The sequence below is a fragment of the Lichenostomus cassidix genome, chromosome 24 (genome assembly GCF_008360975.1).
Source record: "Lichenostomus cassidix isolate B80296 chromosome 24, HeHo_3.0, whole genome shotgun sequence".
Lineage (NCBI taxonomy): Eukaryota > Metazoa > Chordata > Aves > Passeriformes > Meliphagidae > Lichenostomus > Lichenostomus cassidix.
This window is the reverse complement of record NC_139504.1, coordinates 3,776,169-3,793,392: the sequence shown is the minus strand read 5'-3', so window position 1 is coordinate 3,793,392 and position 17,224 is coordinate 3,776,169. Positions and strand designations below refer to the sequence as shown.

The following is a 17,224-nucleotide window of genomic DNA, read 5'->3' as shown; positions in this document are numbered from 1 at the left end:
TCTGCTGATTTCACCCCAAATACCTGAGCAAAGGTTGGGATTTAAACCCAGGCTTAAGCTGAGTTGGACTGCAAGGAGGTACAGCTGTAATTATCCACTTTTTCTCATCTAAATCCAATTATTCCATCAGCTACTCCTCATCACAGTGCCCCTGCAATGGCAACAAGTCTGAACCTGGAGCAGCAATCTGAATCCAACCACTCTGGGGCTTTTTTCCTGCAGCATTTAGAGGAAATCCCACCCGATTTAATGGGATTTAATGAGCTTTCAGGCTGTACTTTGAACTCAACCAACAACTCTCCATCTTCACGCTGCTGCCGAATGGCTCAGAAACACTTTGCTAAACAAAACCTTTTTTTTTTTTTTTTTAAATTTTTGATTTTTCATTCTTTATTTTGAGGGGTGTGAAGAGGATTTCTGCAGGATACCTTTGCATTTCCACTAAATTTCCATAAAATTTGGAGGAGAACTGGATTTTAAGAGTTGCCAGAAGACCTTTTCTCAGTCAGGCTGTTCTCACCTCCCTGAATTCCTGCAGGAACCCACAGATCCCAGGAAAAAACGGGAATGCAGCTCCCCACGGCAGCTCCCAGCCCCATCCAGCCTGCCTTCTCCAAAACGAGATGTACACAGGGTGGAAATGTTCCCTGGAGTCCAACAGAATGAGAAACAGATGGGCAGCGATTTGCAAACAGGAACTCTTTTTTTCTTCCCTTGTTTGCCTCCCTTGTTGTGTTTATCCCTGGAAATCCAAAGGCGAAACACAAGCAGGATGAAACAAGTGAGAGACCACAGACAGAGCCACAGAGCACTGAGAAATTCATTTTTTTGGGGATGTGTTTGTCAGGCAGTGAGTCTCACCTTGGGCCCCAGCAGATCCAGGGAGTAATTTCCTTACTAGGAATACAACAAGTTTACTCTGAGTAGTAAAATCAAACCTATGTGTGCATTTTCAGGGCTGTCTTAATCAGGAATTTTCAATTATCCTTTTTTATTCTTTTTTTTTTTTTTTTTTGCAGATGACAAGAGCGAGGTTCATGCTAAATATGATCAGAGTTTGGATTGATAATATTTAATTCTCTGCACCACTCACATAAAAGCAGTAGGAGCTGAAATCAAAGCTCCTTGGAAATTTATGCTCCAAAGGATGAATGTAAGATTTGAGTAAATGATTGCAAAGAGTTCCACACGGAGCCACAGACGGTGGGATTTAATTTACACAGAGCAGCCTCTCTCTTTCAGCCATTCATCTAATGAAGATTTAAATATGAAATAAATTGCAGACACTTCCAGCAGAAGCAGGAAGTTGGATGATGCTCATTCATATTGAAATGACATCTTTAAGTTCCTCTCGAGCTCCAGAAATGTATTTATAATGGACACAAATGTCCCTGTAAAAGGATCCTCTTCTCTAATCAGAATCCCTGCATTGTTAAAGTGATGTTTTCCAGCTAAAATTCTTATCATACACATTAAAAATCAATCTCCTGTGTCCCTAAGCTTGTCTGATGGCTACATTAGAAATATTTCCTTTTCAAATTTTTGCTTATCTCTGCCATTTGCCGTTTCAATGAACTTCGTGGGACTTGGCTGATCATTTCCCCAGAACTTGCAGACTTCTTCTCCATTCCAAGGCTGTTTTGGTATCCAAGGAGAGGAAAACCCAAATCTCACAGCAGAGCTTTGAGGTGAGGGAAAAATAGGGTAAAAAAAAAAGTCCTTTCCCAGCCTTCTGGACAGAGAGCAGGATCCTGTTCCACAACCAGCTGCTATTTCTATTTTTAAACCCTCTGGGGTCACTCAGACACTGCGGTGATGAGGGAAAAATGGGGAAATACCTTGGCAGATGGATGGCAAGGAAGGGAATTAGCAATTATCCCAGCAAGAAATGCTCCTTCCAGCTCCACTCTCCAGCCCCACCAGGTAAAAAAAAAAACTGGACAAAGGTGCTTTAAGCCTCAAGGCTGCTCTCAGGAATGTCGTTCTTCCACTTTCACGAGCTGAAGTTTGCTGTTCCTCTGCTCTGAGCTTCACTAAAACTCCCAGCTAATAATTTTCATGCTGCTCTGAATCGAGTGTGAGGCAGCTGTTGATTTTCCTCAGCCGTAAATCACCAATCCTTGACGCTTGGAAACTCGGGAAACTGAAAAAAAATAAAATAAAAAGGGGTGAGAGGGAGGGAAAAGTGCAGAGGGTGGGCTGGGTTTTATTTTTAATTATTTAAAACTAAAAATCCTTGAGCAGCACGTTCAGCTGCTCGAGGATTGGCTGGAATTTGTTTAAGAAAGAGAGGATGGACTGGAGGGTTGGAGGCCTGAAGTTGGAATATCTGACTCTAAAAATGCCTTTAAGCCTGCAAATTATTGCAGGATTGGGCTCAAAGTCTAGGAAACAGCAAATTTTGCCTCAAAAAAGGACTTTTGAAGGTGTCTGACCCCCTTTTCTCAAGGAAAGCAAAGCCCCTGCTCCGTTTCCTGCCACTGTGCAGTTTATTTCAGAATATTCCCATTGTTAGGGGGAGAGGCAGAGCCAGGAGGGAACATCAGGCTGGGAAAAAGGGCTAAATTTGGCTCCAATTCCTCTTCCTATTGAAATTTCCCACTTTAAAACACTCCCCCCTCAATTCTGCATTGTACCGAGGGAAGGGATGAAAATAATCCCCTAAAAATGCATTTTTCTGGGGGTAAAGGGGTAATATTTGGGGTTGATTCAGGAAAATGGTAGGATTTCCCAGAGGATGCAGACAAGGGTGTTGCTGCAGGAGTTTGCAGACTTTTTCTGGCTTTGGGCACCCAAAACTTGTTGCACTGAGTCAGGAAGATGATGAGCAGCAATAAGTGAGCACTTGTAGAAATATCAAGGATCAGGCCAGCAACACATGTAAAAAAAATTTTAAAAAACAACAAAAAAAAAACCCCAAAACAAAACAAAAAAAAAACCCCAAAAACCCAAACCAGAAAAGTTTTCTGTGAAAATCTGACAGCATTTTAAATAAACTGAATATCACAGATTTCATGCAGATCAAATCATTCTGTATATTCCAATTTTTTTTCACTAAAATCATTGTTCATTTTGATGGAGGAAAACACATTTTTCTCTGTGTTCTCCTTTTAAAAAATTCGCTTTCTACTTTTACTTTCTTCCCTTTCCCTTTCTGATCGCGGAGACAGCTTTCATTTTCAGCTCACAATATAAAAAAAAAAAAAAGAAAAAAAGGTGGGTGGAAGCTTTATTTCCAGGCACATATTTGATAGCTGGGGGTAGAAAAAGAACTGCTTCCCAAACAAAAGGTTTCTGTATAAAAAAAATTCCTATTCCTGTTCAAATTAAAACATCTTTGATGCTTCCAGTGGAGTTGTTGCAGCAAACTCATCCAAGCAACAAAACTTCAATATTACAACTTTTCTAATGTGGATTTTTTTTTTTTTTTTTTTTAATTGATTTGTGTGAATCTGTCACAGCCAGAGGAAAGAAATTCCCATCTGGGCAAAGTCCCTGGAAGTTGCTTGCATAGCCAATTTCATTTTTATTGTTATTTCCTGATTGAGTCATTCAGCTGGAGCAGCAGAACGTGCAGGAGGGAGGCACAGGGAGGAAAGTTAAAATCTTTTCTGCTGGCTGCAGGTCGCTGTGTCCTCCTGGGAATTTCCTGCAGGGAATCTGGGATCAGTGTCCTTTTTGGGATTTTCATCTTGCCCATCACAGCTCCTCTGTGGTGCTCCCAGCATGCCTGGGATGATTCCAAACCCTTCTGGGTGCTCCAGCAATCCATATTTCAGCAAAATATTGTTATTAATAACCCTTAATTCTCCCCCTGAATTAAAAGGGAATCCTGATTTCACGGCTGAAATCCATGACCAAACACTCCCTGGCTTCACCCACTGGCTTTAATGAGCTCCTTGCCAATTAATAATTGCAAATACAAGAACCTCAGCAACATCAGAGGAGTTTAAAGTGATTTTGAGTGAGGAACAAGCAGCACTTTTTTGGTTTTTGGGGTTTTTTTGTGCCTTCTGGAGCTGGAATTTTCATGGCATCTTCTCTTCAGGGATGGCTTTTCCCTGTGGATAAAGAGGCAGAAAATCAACTGGCACAGGAGGAGAGTGAGCAGAGAGCTGGGAGGGGAATTTTTTTTTTTTTTTCCCCTTCATTGATACAACAAAATGGAAATGGGCTGTTGGTTTTCCCTAATGCGAGTAATAATAACTGCAGTGATAGATTTGTCATTGCCAGTGTTGATTTCCTTCCCCAACATAAACTATTTTTAAAAATGCCTCTTAATGGGTTTTTATTGGCTTGCAGGGTTGGGGTTTCAGGCTGCTCTCCACTGGGCCTGCTGGGAAGAGCAGCAGAAGGCTCTGCCTGTCTTTAAAAGTGACAAGAAAAGTGGAAAGAAGAGGAAAAAAAATAGGGAGAAGGATGACTTGAAATACAAGGAGGAGGAAAGCAGGAGTATCTGCCTGTCCCACCCATGGAACCTGCAGTGTGGGAGGAGAGCAGATGGAGACTCAGGGATGAGGAGAACATTTTGGAGCTGAACTCGTTTGCCTCTGAGCACATCCAGGTTAACCACAGACAGCATGGAGATCCAGGGGAAAGCATGGAGCTGCTGCAGGGCTGGAGCTGCTCTGGAGGCAGGCTGGGAGAGCTGGGAATGTTCCCCTGGAGAAGGGAAGGATCCAGGGAGAGCTCAGAATCCTAAAGGGGCTGCAGGAGAGCTGCAGAGGGACTGGGGACAGGGGATGGAGTGACAGGACACAGGGAATGGCTTCCCAGTGCCAGAGGGCAGGGATGGATGGGATCTTGGGAAGGAATTGTTCCCTGGATCCCTGAAGTGTCCCAGGCCAGGCTGGACAGGGTTTGGAGCAGCCTGGGACAGGGGAAGGTGTCCCTGCCGTGGATGGGAGTGGAATGAGATGAGCTTTAAGGTCCCTTCAGGTCCTTTCCCAAACCATTCCATCACAGTCAGGGGCAGAGGGAGATAGGTGTGAGTTCTGACCTCCCCTCCTTGCTCTGTGTGAAGTTTGGTGAGGATCGCAGGGAGGATTTCCTGAAAAAAATGAGAGAGAGACAGAGATACAGAGACAGAGAGAAAGAGACAAAGAAAAAAAGAGAGAGGGAATGAAAGAAAGAAGGAAAGAAGGAAAGAAGGAAAGAAGGAAGGAAAGAAAGAAAGAAAGAACAAAAGAACGAAAGAAAGAAACAAAATTTTTAGAGCTATATATAAATAAATGCACAAATAAATAAATATAACCATTATAATAAAGGCAAAAGAAACCCAAAATAAAGTAATATATCAAATAAACAAATAACAAACAATTGCAATAAAGGCCAAGCAAACAAAAAACCCCAAAATAACCGCGCGTGCACGTGCTTTTTCCCTTTTTTTTTTTTTTTTTTTTTTTTTAAAGGAAAACCTTCATTTCTCCTGCCCTCTCCCGCTCATCTCCCACCCCCTCGGCGGGGCGGGGGCATCCCGGGCTGCGCTCCCCCCGCACCCATCCCTCCCTCCATCCCTCCATCCCTCCCTCCCTCCATCCCCGCATCCCTCCGCACGCTCCCCGCGGGGTGCGCCCGAGTGGGCGGTGCGGTGCGGCTCGGGGCCGGGCGGCCGTGCGGCTGTCCCCGGCGCTGTCCCCGAGCCCGCGGCGTGCATGGCCCTGCGCGGGCGGCGATGGCAGCGCGCTGATGGCCCAGCCCGCCGCGCTCGCCATGGCTGCCAGAGAGGAGCTCTACAGCAAAGTCATCCCCCGGCGGAACCGCCAGCACCGCGCCGGGACCATCAAACATGGCTCGTCGCTGGACATCCTGCTCTCCATGGGCTTCCCCAAAGCACGGGCGTAAGTGCTGCGCCGAGCCTTCTGCCTCCTCGCTTTCGCTTCGCCGAGGGAAGGGAGGGAAGGGAGGGAAGGGAGGGAGCTGCTCCGGACCGCCGCGGGGAGGGAGAGCCGGGGAGCCGGCCGGGAATCCAGCCGGGAATCCAGCCGGGAATCCAGCCGGGAATCCAGCCGGGAAGCGGCGGGGATGCGCTGCCGGAGCGGGGGGATGCACTCACGGAGAAGGGAGATGAGCTCCGGAGACGAGGGATTCACTCCCGGAGCGGGGGATGCGCTGCCGGACACGGGGGGAGGCACTGCCGGAGAGATGAGATGCTCTGCCGGGCCCGGGAATGCGCTCCCGGAGCGGCCCGGACAGCGGGAGATGAGCTCCCGGAGCGGCCCGGACAGCGGGGGATGAGCTCCCGGAGCGGCCCGGACAGCGGGGGATGAGCTCCCGGAGCCGGGGGATGTATTCCCGGAGCCGCGGGGGATGCGGAGCCGGAGCGGCCCGGACAGAGGAGCTGCTCTGCCGGCAGCGGGCAGTGCTTTCCCGGCTGCGAGAGGATACGCTCCCGGAGCGGCCCGGAGCTGCCAGGGCAGCGGGAAATGCTCTGCCGGCCGCGGAGCGCTGCGCTGCCGGGGCAGCGGGGCGATGCTCTCCGGGGCTGCGGGGGATATACGGCCCGGGGATGCCTTTTCGGATCGGCCTGGACAGCTGGGAATGCTCTCTGGCAGCGGGGATGCTCTCCCGGAGCAGGGGGAATGCTCTCTGGGAGCAGGGGGATGATCTCCCGGGGCAGGGGGATGATCTCCCGGAACAGGGGATGCTCTCCCGGAGCAGGGGGGATGATCACCCGGAGCAGAGGGATGCTATCCCGGGGCAGGGGGATGCTCTCCCGGAGCAGGGGATGCTCTCTGGGAGCAGGGGGATGATCTCCCGGGGCAGGGGGATGCTCTCCCCGAGCAGGGGGATGCTTTCTCGGAGCAGGGGGATGCTCTCCCCGAGCAGGGGATGCTCTCCCCGAGCAGGGGATGCTCTCCCAGAGCTGCAGGACCCGCGGGATGCTCTCCCGGAGCTGCAGGACCCGCGGGATGCTCTGTCTCGCATCCTCCGGCAGCCAGGCAGGAGCCCCGGGCACACCGGGTCCTGTCCCCGCAGCCTGCCCGCATGGCCGGGAAGTTTGGGATTGCTAGACAGGCAGTTTTTACAACCCCAGTTCGAACTGGTTTAGCTCGGACAGCCGGGGGATTGTCTTTAAGTCACCCAAGAGGCAGATAGAAGTAAATTCCTGTAGCCTGAAGTGGTTCCGTTTTTCTTGCCCGATTTCTGCCCTGGTGTAATCTCCCTGCGTGTGCTTTAAATTCATCAGGCAGAAAACTAATGAAACTTAGTGGTGAACCAGAGTGACTCTGAAGTGGGACTGCTCGCTTTGGGATGCAAATGAAACCAGTGGGGATCGGGGTGGTTCCTGGATCTCCCCAAGTTTTCCGTCTGTTGTGATCCTGATCAGAACTCCGGGGTTTACAGCCTGCCTTGTCGCAGTTTTTTTATAAATACAGAGCCAGGCCCATGCAGTTTAAGGACATATGTTCCTTGTGGATTGCTGGGATTGCATGGATGCACCAGCACACCCAGGAAATCTTGTTTGTGTTTTCCACGGTGCTGCTCGCACTCCTTATGGCTGTCAGTCAGTTATCTCCTGAGATCAGCACACAGCTTCTCTATACAGGGAATGCAAATGAAGAGCAGAGCAGAGCGGTGACTTCATGCTCTGCTCGGCTGGAAGAAAAGATGTGGAGCTGGAGGGAAAAAAAACCAGCTTGATCCCATGAATGGAAGTGGTTGTTACCTGCACAACAGTGCCATCAAGGCTGCCAGGCAGCCCTGCTCTTACCTGACTCAGGAGTTCTCTTTGGGTCACATTCCTGCCCAAGGAAGCACTGACAGTTATTAAAATGCACTCAGAGCTTCATCACACGAAGCAGAGAAGGTTAAACGCAGGGAGCAAGGCAGAAAAAGGGGTAAAATATCCCTAAATGCAAAAAGCACTTATTGGAAATCCAACCAGGTAGAGCTGTGTGGACACTGAATTCGAGATAACCCTGTGACACAGCTCAGCTCTCTGCTGGGAGAGACACCTCTGACCATCTGAAGGAGCAGTCCCCCCTGTTCCAGCCTGCTGGAAACACTGCAGATAATCCATCATTACAATTCAGACAGGGAGCAAAACGGAAATAAAACCAATCAAACCCGAGCAGTGCCACCGAGGGTGCAGTGGGGAATGGAATACAGGTTGGGGGACAGGAGTGCATGGCAAAGGGACATTGCCTGCAGGTCACTGCTGCCCAGAAAATGCTTTTGAACTCACAGCATGTGTGTAAGTGTGGCTGAAAGGGAATGCTGAGGTGCCAGGGAGGTAAAAACACCATTTCCCTCCCAGAGATATGGAGAAGTAGCCACCAAAACTCTCCCAATTCTGCTTCCTGCCCCAAAGCCACAGGAGACAGAGAAATCAGTGAATTCAGGGGAATTTCAGTTCTGTTCCTGCAGCTCCTGCACACAAACACGAGCCAGGCTGGTACTTAAAAGTGGTGACCATCTGTTTGGGTGGCTTATGCAAAACAAACCTCCGAGTTGTCAGACAAGTCTGTCAGGCATGTCACAAAATACCATCACTGCTGGCTTCAGGGCCTCCTGGCTCTGTGGTGGGGCTGGGGGGACTGACTGGGACAGGGGACAGGGAGGGACAGGTCAGGCAGGGTCACAGACACAGGGCTGAACTGGAATCAGAGTTTTCAGGTGAGGGGTTGAGCCAGGAGTGAGATCCTGGGGAGAACTCACACCGCCCAACTTCCAGCTTTACCCTATATGTGTTCAAATAATGAAGGGGAAAGGCTAAATGTGATTTCCAAGTGATGCTGGATGGCTCAGACAAGGACAGAAAATGGTCTGGAACCGAGAGAGGGTGTCAGGGAGCAAGGACAAGACTGCCATGGATGCTGGGTTATTAAATGAGCCTTTATCTGTCTGTGCTGCAGGTGATTTATGGGGCTCTGGGGACAAAGGGCCCATCCAAGGCTGTGTCCTTCCCGTCTGAGCTGAGCCACATTGAGGGCTGGGACTGAGATCAGTGGAGCTGCACTGATGTCCCACAGCCCAGCCTGACACCTTGCAGCTTTTCCCTGCTCCCCCTCTGCAGGATGTGTTGGCACAGCTCTGTCTGTTCTTCTTCCCATCACCAGCACCATTCAGAGCTCCTCCAGACTCCAGGGAGATGTTCAAACCACCTCTGGGAGCTTTTTCCTGCTCAAACCCCTGTGAACCATCCCCACGAGCTGCTCAGCCTCGCTGGGCTCTGCCAGCTCACAGCCATTATTATTTTATTTTGCAATTAGCCCATTAGCTTAGGCACTCTCTGCTCCCACAGACTGGCCCTGCCCCGAGTAGTTTCTGATTGAAGCAAGGAAGGAGGGCAAAGGTGATGTTACAATTCCCATTTTGCAACTTGGGCATCAAGAAAAACATTTCACCTTTGTCCACACAAAAGCCTAACTTGACCCCAGTGCTTCAATACCCTGAACACAACAAGAGGATTCCTCTAAAAAGGGATTTCATACAAACTTTTTTTTCCCAGATGCCCCAAAATACTGTTTATCACCTTGTTATGAATCTCCCATCAGTGGTTGCACCTAATTCTCGTCTAATCTGCCTGCCAGCACCTCTCACTATTGTGTATAATCTCAATATATCCCTGAGAGTAGAGAGAAGAAAAAGCACAATGTGATTTACAGGCCATCAAAACCACGGGGGATCACTTAAAACTCTCATGCATGTAGGAGCAATTAAAAAAAAAACCATAATGTGTCTATAAAAGGCTAAAATTAAAAAAATATATATATAGTGATGGACTGCAGTTTCATTCAGGATGGAAGAAGACCTTTGACCCAACTTAAATTATTGAAAGTTATTTATCCTGCCTGGTGCAGAAATCAATGTGGCTCCAGAATGTGCGAGTTTTGAAAGTTTCATGTCAGCCTTTAAACTCCTCCCAAACATTGTCACAACCAGAAAATTAAAATTCTAGCATGAGAAAAAAATTAATAATCCTGCTTTCTTTGTTTTAATTCTGCGTGCACATATGGGCATGAATACATAAATGTGTAAAATTGAAAATGTTTCAGTTCTGCGTGAAGCTCTGAATTCAAGCCACAGCTCTGAGATGCTGTTTGAGAAGAGATCCAGGCCTAAAAAATGAAGATAATTCCCTGCTCCTTGGCATCACTCAGGCTGGGTAAATCACTGTCCATAACCAGAACACCTAAATTAGAGCTATTGTGCTTTTTCTGTCACTGTGCTCTTTCTGATAAGCACAAGAGATGACACAGGTGGCAAAGCTTTCCAAAGCTAAATGGATATTCCTTCCCATCATCTGAGTCTGGAAAAGTCTTTAATTCTGTGTTCATGGCCTGGAGAGGAGTTAATTCCCCTGGACCTGAATAAAACCAGCCTGGCTTGCATTTGCCTTCTCAGAAACGATGAGAGTTTAGGAGTATTAAGGCTTTCATTATTGTCGAGGAAAAGCAGCTCAGATCCAGTTTACAAACAGTAAAACCTCCTCTGGTGTTTTCAGAGTGTTTTTAGCCTGCTAAGACATGTTTTGCTTAGTAACAGACATAGCAACATAGCTGGATTTCAGCACAGCAAGGCTGGGAGTCTCTCCTTCCTCTAAGGCTGGAGCTGGATTTGGGAAATCACTGCATGGAAGCAAAGTGCTGCTCGTAATTTTGGGATTTTGAAGTGGTTTCCCTTCCTTCAGGAAGGTTTCCCTTCCTTCCTTTCCTTCCTTCACGGCCTTGCCTTCAGGGTGTTTGTTTTCTGCAAATATTCCTGGCTGAAATTCACCCTGAAATTTCACCCAGCCCAAAACCAGCCCCAAGTTCCACTTGAGCCCGAGTGCTTGGAGGATTTTTGTGATTCCCAGTGACTGTGTTGGCCCAAGGCATGGAGGGAAACCCCATCCCAAGGGAAGAAGCCGATGACAGGAATGTTGCTGGAAGCAGCAGCTTGGGAGGCTCCACTGAAAGTGATTTCCAGGTTTAGCAGCACTGGAGGAAACCTCCAGCTGGATGGCAAATCCAGGTGTTGTAGCCACAAAGGCTCAGGGGAAAGTTTCCCTAACGCCCTGTCTGTGCTGATCCCACAAGGCAGTGAGGTTGGGGTTGGGTAGAGCTGTGGCAGAGAAACCATTTAAGCAAAATTCTTCCATTTTTCCAGTGCTGCCCGTGGATATTTGTGAGTAGGAGCTTCCTAGGAAGAGTTTGTGCTCTGTCTGCACTCTGCAAATGGTGACAGGGGCAGAAGGTGCTGGAGCTGCTCCTTCAGGAGGTCACTGTCACCACCCCCTGGCTCCCTGAGTTCAGCTCTGGGTTTAGGGGATGAGACTGGAACAGTTTGAGCCATGAACTGCTGTAGTTTGAGCATTGCAGTTCCTGGGTCAGCACTGAGGCCTCCGAAGGATTTTGTCCATCTGTGCTGGAGGGGATCCAGCAGCTCTGCAGTGGGACAGGGACAGTGGGATGGAGGCAGCAGCTGCCAGGAAGGTGCTCTGCAGAAAGGCTTCAGAGTCATCCATTTGGGACTGAGCCCCCTGGCTGCTCTGTCTGCACGTGGATTTTTAGGTTTTTTTATCTTTGGCTTCACTGCAGATTTCTGCTGTGGGACTGAGTGATTCCTGCAGGATTCAGCAGCTCCAGTGTGTTTGGGGCAGGGGGATTGCCATGAGACAGTTCCTTATTTCAAAGATGTAAAGTGAGAAACCACAGAGGGCTCTTTATTTCCACTGTATATTCTGAAAACTGAGCAGCAGAGAAGCTTAGATATCAAATCTATAGTTAGGCTGATACTTGCACCTGAATCTGTGGAGTTTCAGTCTGTTCATGACAAGACCTAGACTTGGTCTAAGCAGAACAACAAGTTCCATGGTGTTGTATAACATTTTCAGAGGGAGGGAGAGCTCTTATCAGAGGCAGAGAAGTCATGCCTGTGATAAGATCACATTGTGAAATGATAATGGCAGCAGCAGTGCTTGGTGTGACCTCAGTGACTCAGGATGCTGGACACAAAACTGCCATTAATCATCTCTGATGGCTGGGAGGAGTGGAAAAATCAGATATTCGGGTCTGAGCCCAACAGAGAAAATGCTTCTGCCACAGACATCGAGGAAAGAGTTTAAGGGCAGAGCATCCCTGCACAGATTGCTCAGCCAAGGTCAGGGAGTCACTGCAGGATTGCTGGCCCAGAGCATGAGTTTGTGTGTGTTCAGAAAACAAAAAGCAAAGCCCTTCCTGGTGCCTGCACAGCCCACACTTCCCTGGGATCTCAGATCTGAGTGGTGAGCAGCATCACCATGTGCAGTGAGGCCCCAGCTCAGCCAGCATTCCCTGCATTGCTCTGATGTGGTTTTCAAGGCTATCAAACTTTGGCAAATGCAGTCAGAGATGTCAGACAGTTTCCTGGTCCCTGAGAGCTTGGTTTGTTTTGGTATTAAAATTACATGGTGACAAGAAAACATTTCCTTGGGCTTCCGTCCCTCTGATGATTTCCTTGTCTCGGGGCCAAGGTCCTGAACTCCATCCTACCCTCTGCACTAGGAGCTGCAGAAAGTGCAACCCAGACCTCCCATGTCACTGAGGGAGCCTGAAAAACTGCTCTGTGCCTGCTGTGTCAAAGCCCCAGGCAGTTAAAGACTTGATCCTTAGGATGCAATTCCCTTCCAATCTTCCTATCAGCTTTGGGGGATACAGATACCTCTGTTATCTTTTTTTTCTTTATTTTTCTCTTCACCTGGCTCCAGAGCTGATACCACTGTCAGGAGCCTGTTTAAATTTCCTGATGAGATTCTCAAGACAAAGAGTCGCTGGAGGAGCTCAGGATTTCAGATATCCACAGCATGGCCTGTTTGAATGGAGCCCTGTTGGCATTAAATGCTGATTTTCCTTCCCCTCGGGGGCAGGGGCAGCGTGTTGGGCTGTTTCCTGCGGAATTCTGCCTCTTGTAAAGCCCTCTGGAAGTTCATCCCTGGATTATTGCCGCCACTTTCCTGTGCTCAGAGGATGCTGTGAGCCCTCGAGACTGGCAGAAATCAGGGGGGAATTCCATCCTTTGAGAGATCACGAGAAAAAAAAATTAAAACCCTAAAAATCTGGTGCTTTTAAATATCAAGCGCTAAACCTGGGAAGTGCTAAACCTGAGGACGCTTTTGTGGGTTTTTTTTTTAAGTCGCCTCTGAAAGTGAATTTGGACTCCCAAGCTTTGCTCACAGCCGAAAACACTTCCCTGGGTTTTAACTAAGAGCTCATCGAGGATTCACAGCATGTGCTGTGCAATTGCAAAGAGAATAGAGACATCCGTGTGTGTGTCTGTGCTGCACCAGTCTAATTATCCTCAACAAGCAGAGTCATCAAAGGAGCTGTAGCTCAGCAGCTGACAGCGTTTTGGATTCCATCACCAAGGCTCTCTGCAGCCTTTGTGCTCCACAAAGCCTGCGCTGGGTCTCGCTCAGCCCCTCTGCAAACAGAGCCCAGGGGAAGAGTCCTGCCTGGTTTGCTGGGCTCTGTGCACAAAGGCTGAGTCTGGAGAGCAACAGGGAAAAAAAAAAAACCCAGGGAGAAATAGAGGGAGTTGCTGAAGTCACAGAAAGTGGAGGGGAAAAGCAGCAGGGAGAAACAGAGGGAATTGCTGAATTCACTGTCCCAAAGCAGCTGACAGCCTGCAGGAACTGGTTTGGACATCTTGTACTTTCTGTCTGTGTTCATGAGGTGCTAGCCATTCAAACCCACTCCTAAAACTCCTCCTGAAGCTTTAGCAGATCCCAACAGTGAAAGGTGCTCCTTGAGGCACTCCCAAATACCCACAACAGAGGTGAGATACCAACCTCACACACCTGGGAATGCAGGAATGCTCCTCCATTCCCTGGGAAGCCTCAGCCTCCCCATTTCTCACCAAGATTCCCAAAAGAGCCAGGATGGGCACGGAGGGCACAGGTGTGACAATATCCTGTCAGGTACTGTCAGGACCTGAATACAATTTAAACAGAAGACTAGCAATTATAAACTGGGGCTCGGAGTGAGGGAGAGGAGATGTGTTTGATGTCTTTGCTTTCCCCACACACCAAATCCATGCCCTCGAGGCTGAGCTGTGGCACTGCCAGCACCTTGCAGCCCTGTCAGCAGGAGATCAGCGTGGGAATGCTGCTGCTGAGCAAACCTGGGGATGTCTGCCCTGAGTGCTAAACCTGCAGCCTGGCATGGGAAGAGGTTTTAGCTGCGTTTCACTCACACCCATCATTCCCTGCCATGATCAAACACAAGGCAAGTGCCACTTGTCACCCTTTCATGGAGTGCTGGTGATGCTCTGCTCCTCATGATCGTACAGAATTAATCATTTGGGGCTGCTGACTGTGACATAATTGCCAGTGTGGAGCTGGGGGTGTTTCAGGGAGATTTCTCATCTCCTGATTCGTAAAAATGACTATTTTCCTTTCCCCTCTGCTTAATGAAATCCAGCAACTCATCCCATTGATGGCCTAACTCAGCCAAGCCCTCGTGCTGGGATGGCTGAGACCAAGATGTCCCACACATTTCCACTCCAAAAGGCATTAAATGCCACTGGAAGGACCCAAAATACACAAAATAGTGCTGGTTTTCTGTTTTCTGAGCTGTTCCCCATTTCACCGAGAGCGATTTGCAGTTTCGTGATGCAAATTTCCAGCCCTGACTTGGTGCTGAGATGAAACCCCTGTTGTCATTGTTCCCCTGGTACCATTTTCCCCCCGAATGGCCCCAAGGGAGCAGCAGCCTGATTTTTGTGTCGCACAGCCCTGTTGTGCAAGGAGGAAAGGTAAACATCCTCCCTGCTCCAGGAGCTGACACCAAATAGGAGGCAGAGAGAGAGAGGGAGGATGGGGAGAGGAAGCAGTCAGGCCCTGATCCCAGCATTGCCTCCAAAATGCCTTTTCCCCACTGGTTACCCATAGTTACAGCGAGTCAGATTGATGGGTAAATTCACAGCTGCCTGAGAACAGCACTGTGAGGAGCAGCTACTCCCAAATAAGTACAATTCCCGTTTTACAGACAGGAAAATGCAGCAGGAGACAATCCATGGAGGCTCCTGATGGCAGACAGGGCACCTTAATTAACATTTGCCATCCACTCGAGACAAAGGGCTCTCCAGAATTGCAGCCTCTAAGTGGTGTCAATGATGTCCTGCTCCCTTGTTCTACAATTATATTGGATTTTTGCCTCACAATCGATATTTCCTTCTGAGAGGAGCTGCCAAGCCCCAGTTAAGTGTCAAATCACAATCTATGAGGCTGGGATAAGTCAGTTCTCCCAGGCTCCATTCAATGAAATCCCCAGCTAGCCCAGATTTGGAGCTGGTTTCATATTCACACCAGTCTGTAAGCAACAGCAACAAGCCTGGGAGTAAATGGAGTTTACAGCTGCACCTTACAAATCACATTTCTGTTCCTTTTACAGTCTCCTCATAGCTGCACCATAAATGCATTCATGTTCTGAGGGGCAAAGCCTTCCAGCAGTGTAAATCAGCCCAGCACCATTTCCTTTGTTGGAGCAATAATAACACAACCAGCTGAGCATCTTCCCCAGAAATAACCCAACTTGCATTGCTAGCAAAGCTTCCTTTAGAGAAATGGGTATTTTATACCATTCAGGGAGTGCAGAAAAGCCTGGGCATAAAAAAGAATCAGGATGGAAGCCTCTGGGAAGGAAAATATAAACCTCAGGTGTTTCACAGCGTATTTATGTGGAGTATTTTATAAATGGTGGCTCCAGCTCTCTGCCTGGAGCTGGGGAACATAATCCTGCTTTCCCAGGCAGCTGGATCCACGGGAACATGGATTATTTGGGACTCAAAACACGTCAGGGCAGCAGAGGATGAGTCAGAAGGGCCCAGAGACCCACAGTGGGTGATGGCACAGCACAGCACAGCTGCTGCTGCTTCCCTCCAGCTCACAGGACACTCCATCCTCTGTCCTGTTTGGCCATCAGTCCATCTCTGCCATGAGGTCTGTGTGGTATGAGCTGCACAGTTATCACCTCCACACCAACCTGCAACCAGCTGGATGGAGGATTTTTAGGTTTTGGGCAGATTTGGTAAAACCAGTGCATTTTCAGGGGGAGAATGACTTGCTCCCCCTGGCATTTCCTTTTCTACTCCCTGAGGTAAAATCTTCTGCTTGCATGGGAAGGTCAGCCTCGATGAGGATTCTTCATTTCATCATCCAGCTTCCCAGAGAAGCCACCAGATGCTATCTCAGAGAGAGGACTGAAGTCCCTGCAAACCCCCCGACTTTGGGGACAAATGTATCTTTTCCATCTTCCTCCGCTTCCTGCTCATCCTCACTGAGATCAAAGGCTTTTCAGCCCTGGGGAGTTCCAGGGGGAAGGATGATGAGCTGGAAGTACTCAGTGTGCCTGGGATTCAGCTGGACTCACATCTTCCTCCCACCATTTGCCAGCCGTTCCTGGCACAGCCTGTGACTCCTCTGCAAGCTCATCCCACGTGGAGGAATTTGTGATCTTCGCCCTGCCTGTGTCCTGCCAGCTCTCTGCTGTGACTCAGCCTGGCCAGGGGCACAGGGCCTGCTGAGATCCTTTTCATCTCCTCCTGGGAAGCTCCAGGAGCAGCTGCTGATTTCTGGGATCATCCTGGGGGTTCAGACAGACCCATCTGCTGCACAGGGAGTTGCAAAGGGAATTGCAAAGGGAATTGCAAAGGGTAGGGCTGAGGCTGCCCGGAGAAAATGTGACAGCAGGAGGGGGAAATGGAGATGTCCTTCACAGAAATGTGTCACCCCAAAGAGCCTGAGGCCAGGAGGAGGTTTGGGAATAAATTCTGGGATCCCAAGCGTGGGAACAGCTCTGCCATGTCTTGGTGATATTTCCTCCCTCTCTTCACCCCTCACCAAGCTCCGTGACAAATGGAGATAAAACTCTCCCAGAATTGCTGCCACTGCTGATTTCCAGAGGACCAGGAGCTTGCTGAGGTGTCTTGGGATTTCCCGGGATGACAGCTTGGGAATTTCACATGTTTGCTGCCAGCAGCTTCTGTTAGGGGAGAAGGATGGCAGAGATGTCCCCTCAGTCCCTGCTGACAGCCAGGGGGGCTGGGAGGGTTGGGAGCAGAGAGTGTCAGAGCTCCTCACCCAACTCCAGCAGCCAAAACCATCTCAGGATTCTATGGGAGTTGGGGGCAGTGGGGAGGAAACACTCACAGGGGCTTTTCATCCTTTCTGACAGCAAAAGGTCAGTGGGAAACCTTGTCAGATCTGACAGGGAGCTGAAATGAGCACCACAAGCAGAGCCACCAGCCCAGGAAAAGCATC

The 17,224-nt window shown here is 49.0% G+C and overlaps 1 protein-coding gene across 2 annotated transcripts in view; it reads left to right on the top strand.

The window, feature by feature from the left end:
• The first annotated feature begins 5,529 nt into the window (after window positions 1-5,529).
• UBASH3B (ubiquitin associated and SH3 domain containing B) overlaps window positions 5,530-17,224 on the top strand; it is a 62,134-nt gene continuing 50,439 nt past the window's right edge. The window contains exon 1 of one of the 2 annotated variants that reach the window (XM_085081832.1): window positions 5,530-5,840. In XM_085081832.1, the coding sequence (XP_084937958.1) occupies window positions 5,689-5,840 (152 nt within the window). In that variant the 5' untranslated portion in view covers window positions 5,530-5,688. The remainder of the gene's footprint in view (window positions 5,841-17,224) is intronic. The other variant, XM_085081833.1, reaches the window with a different exon arrangement.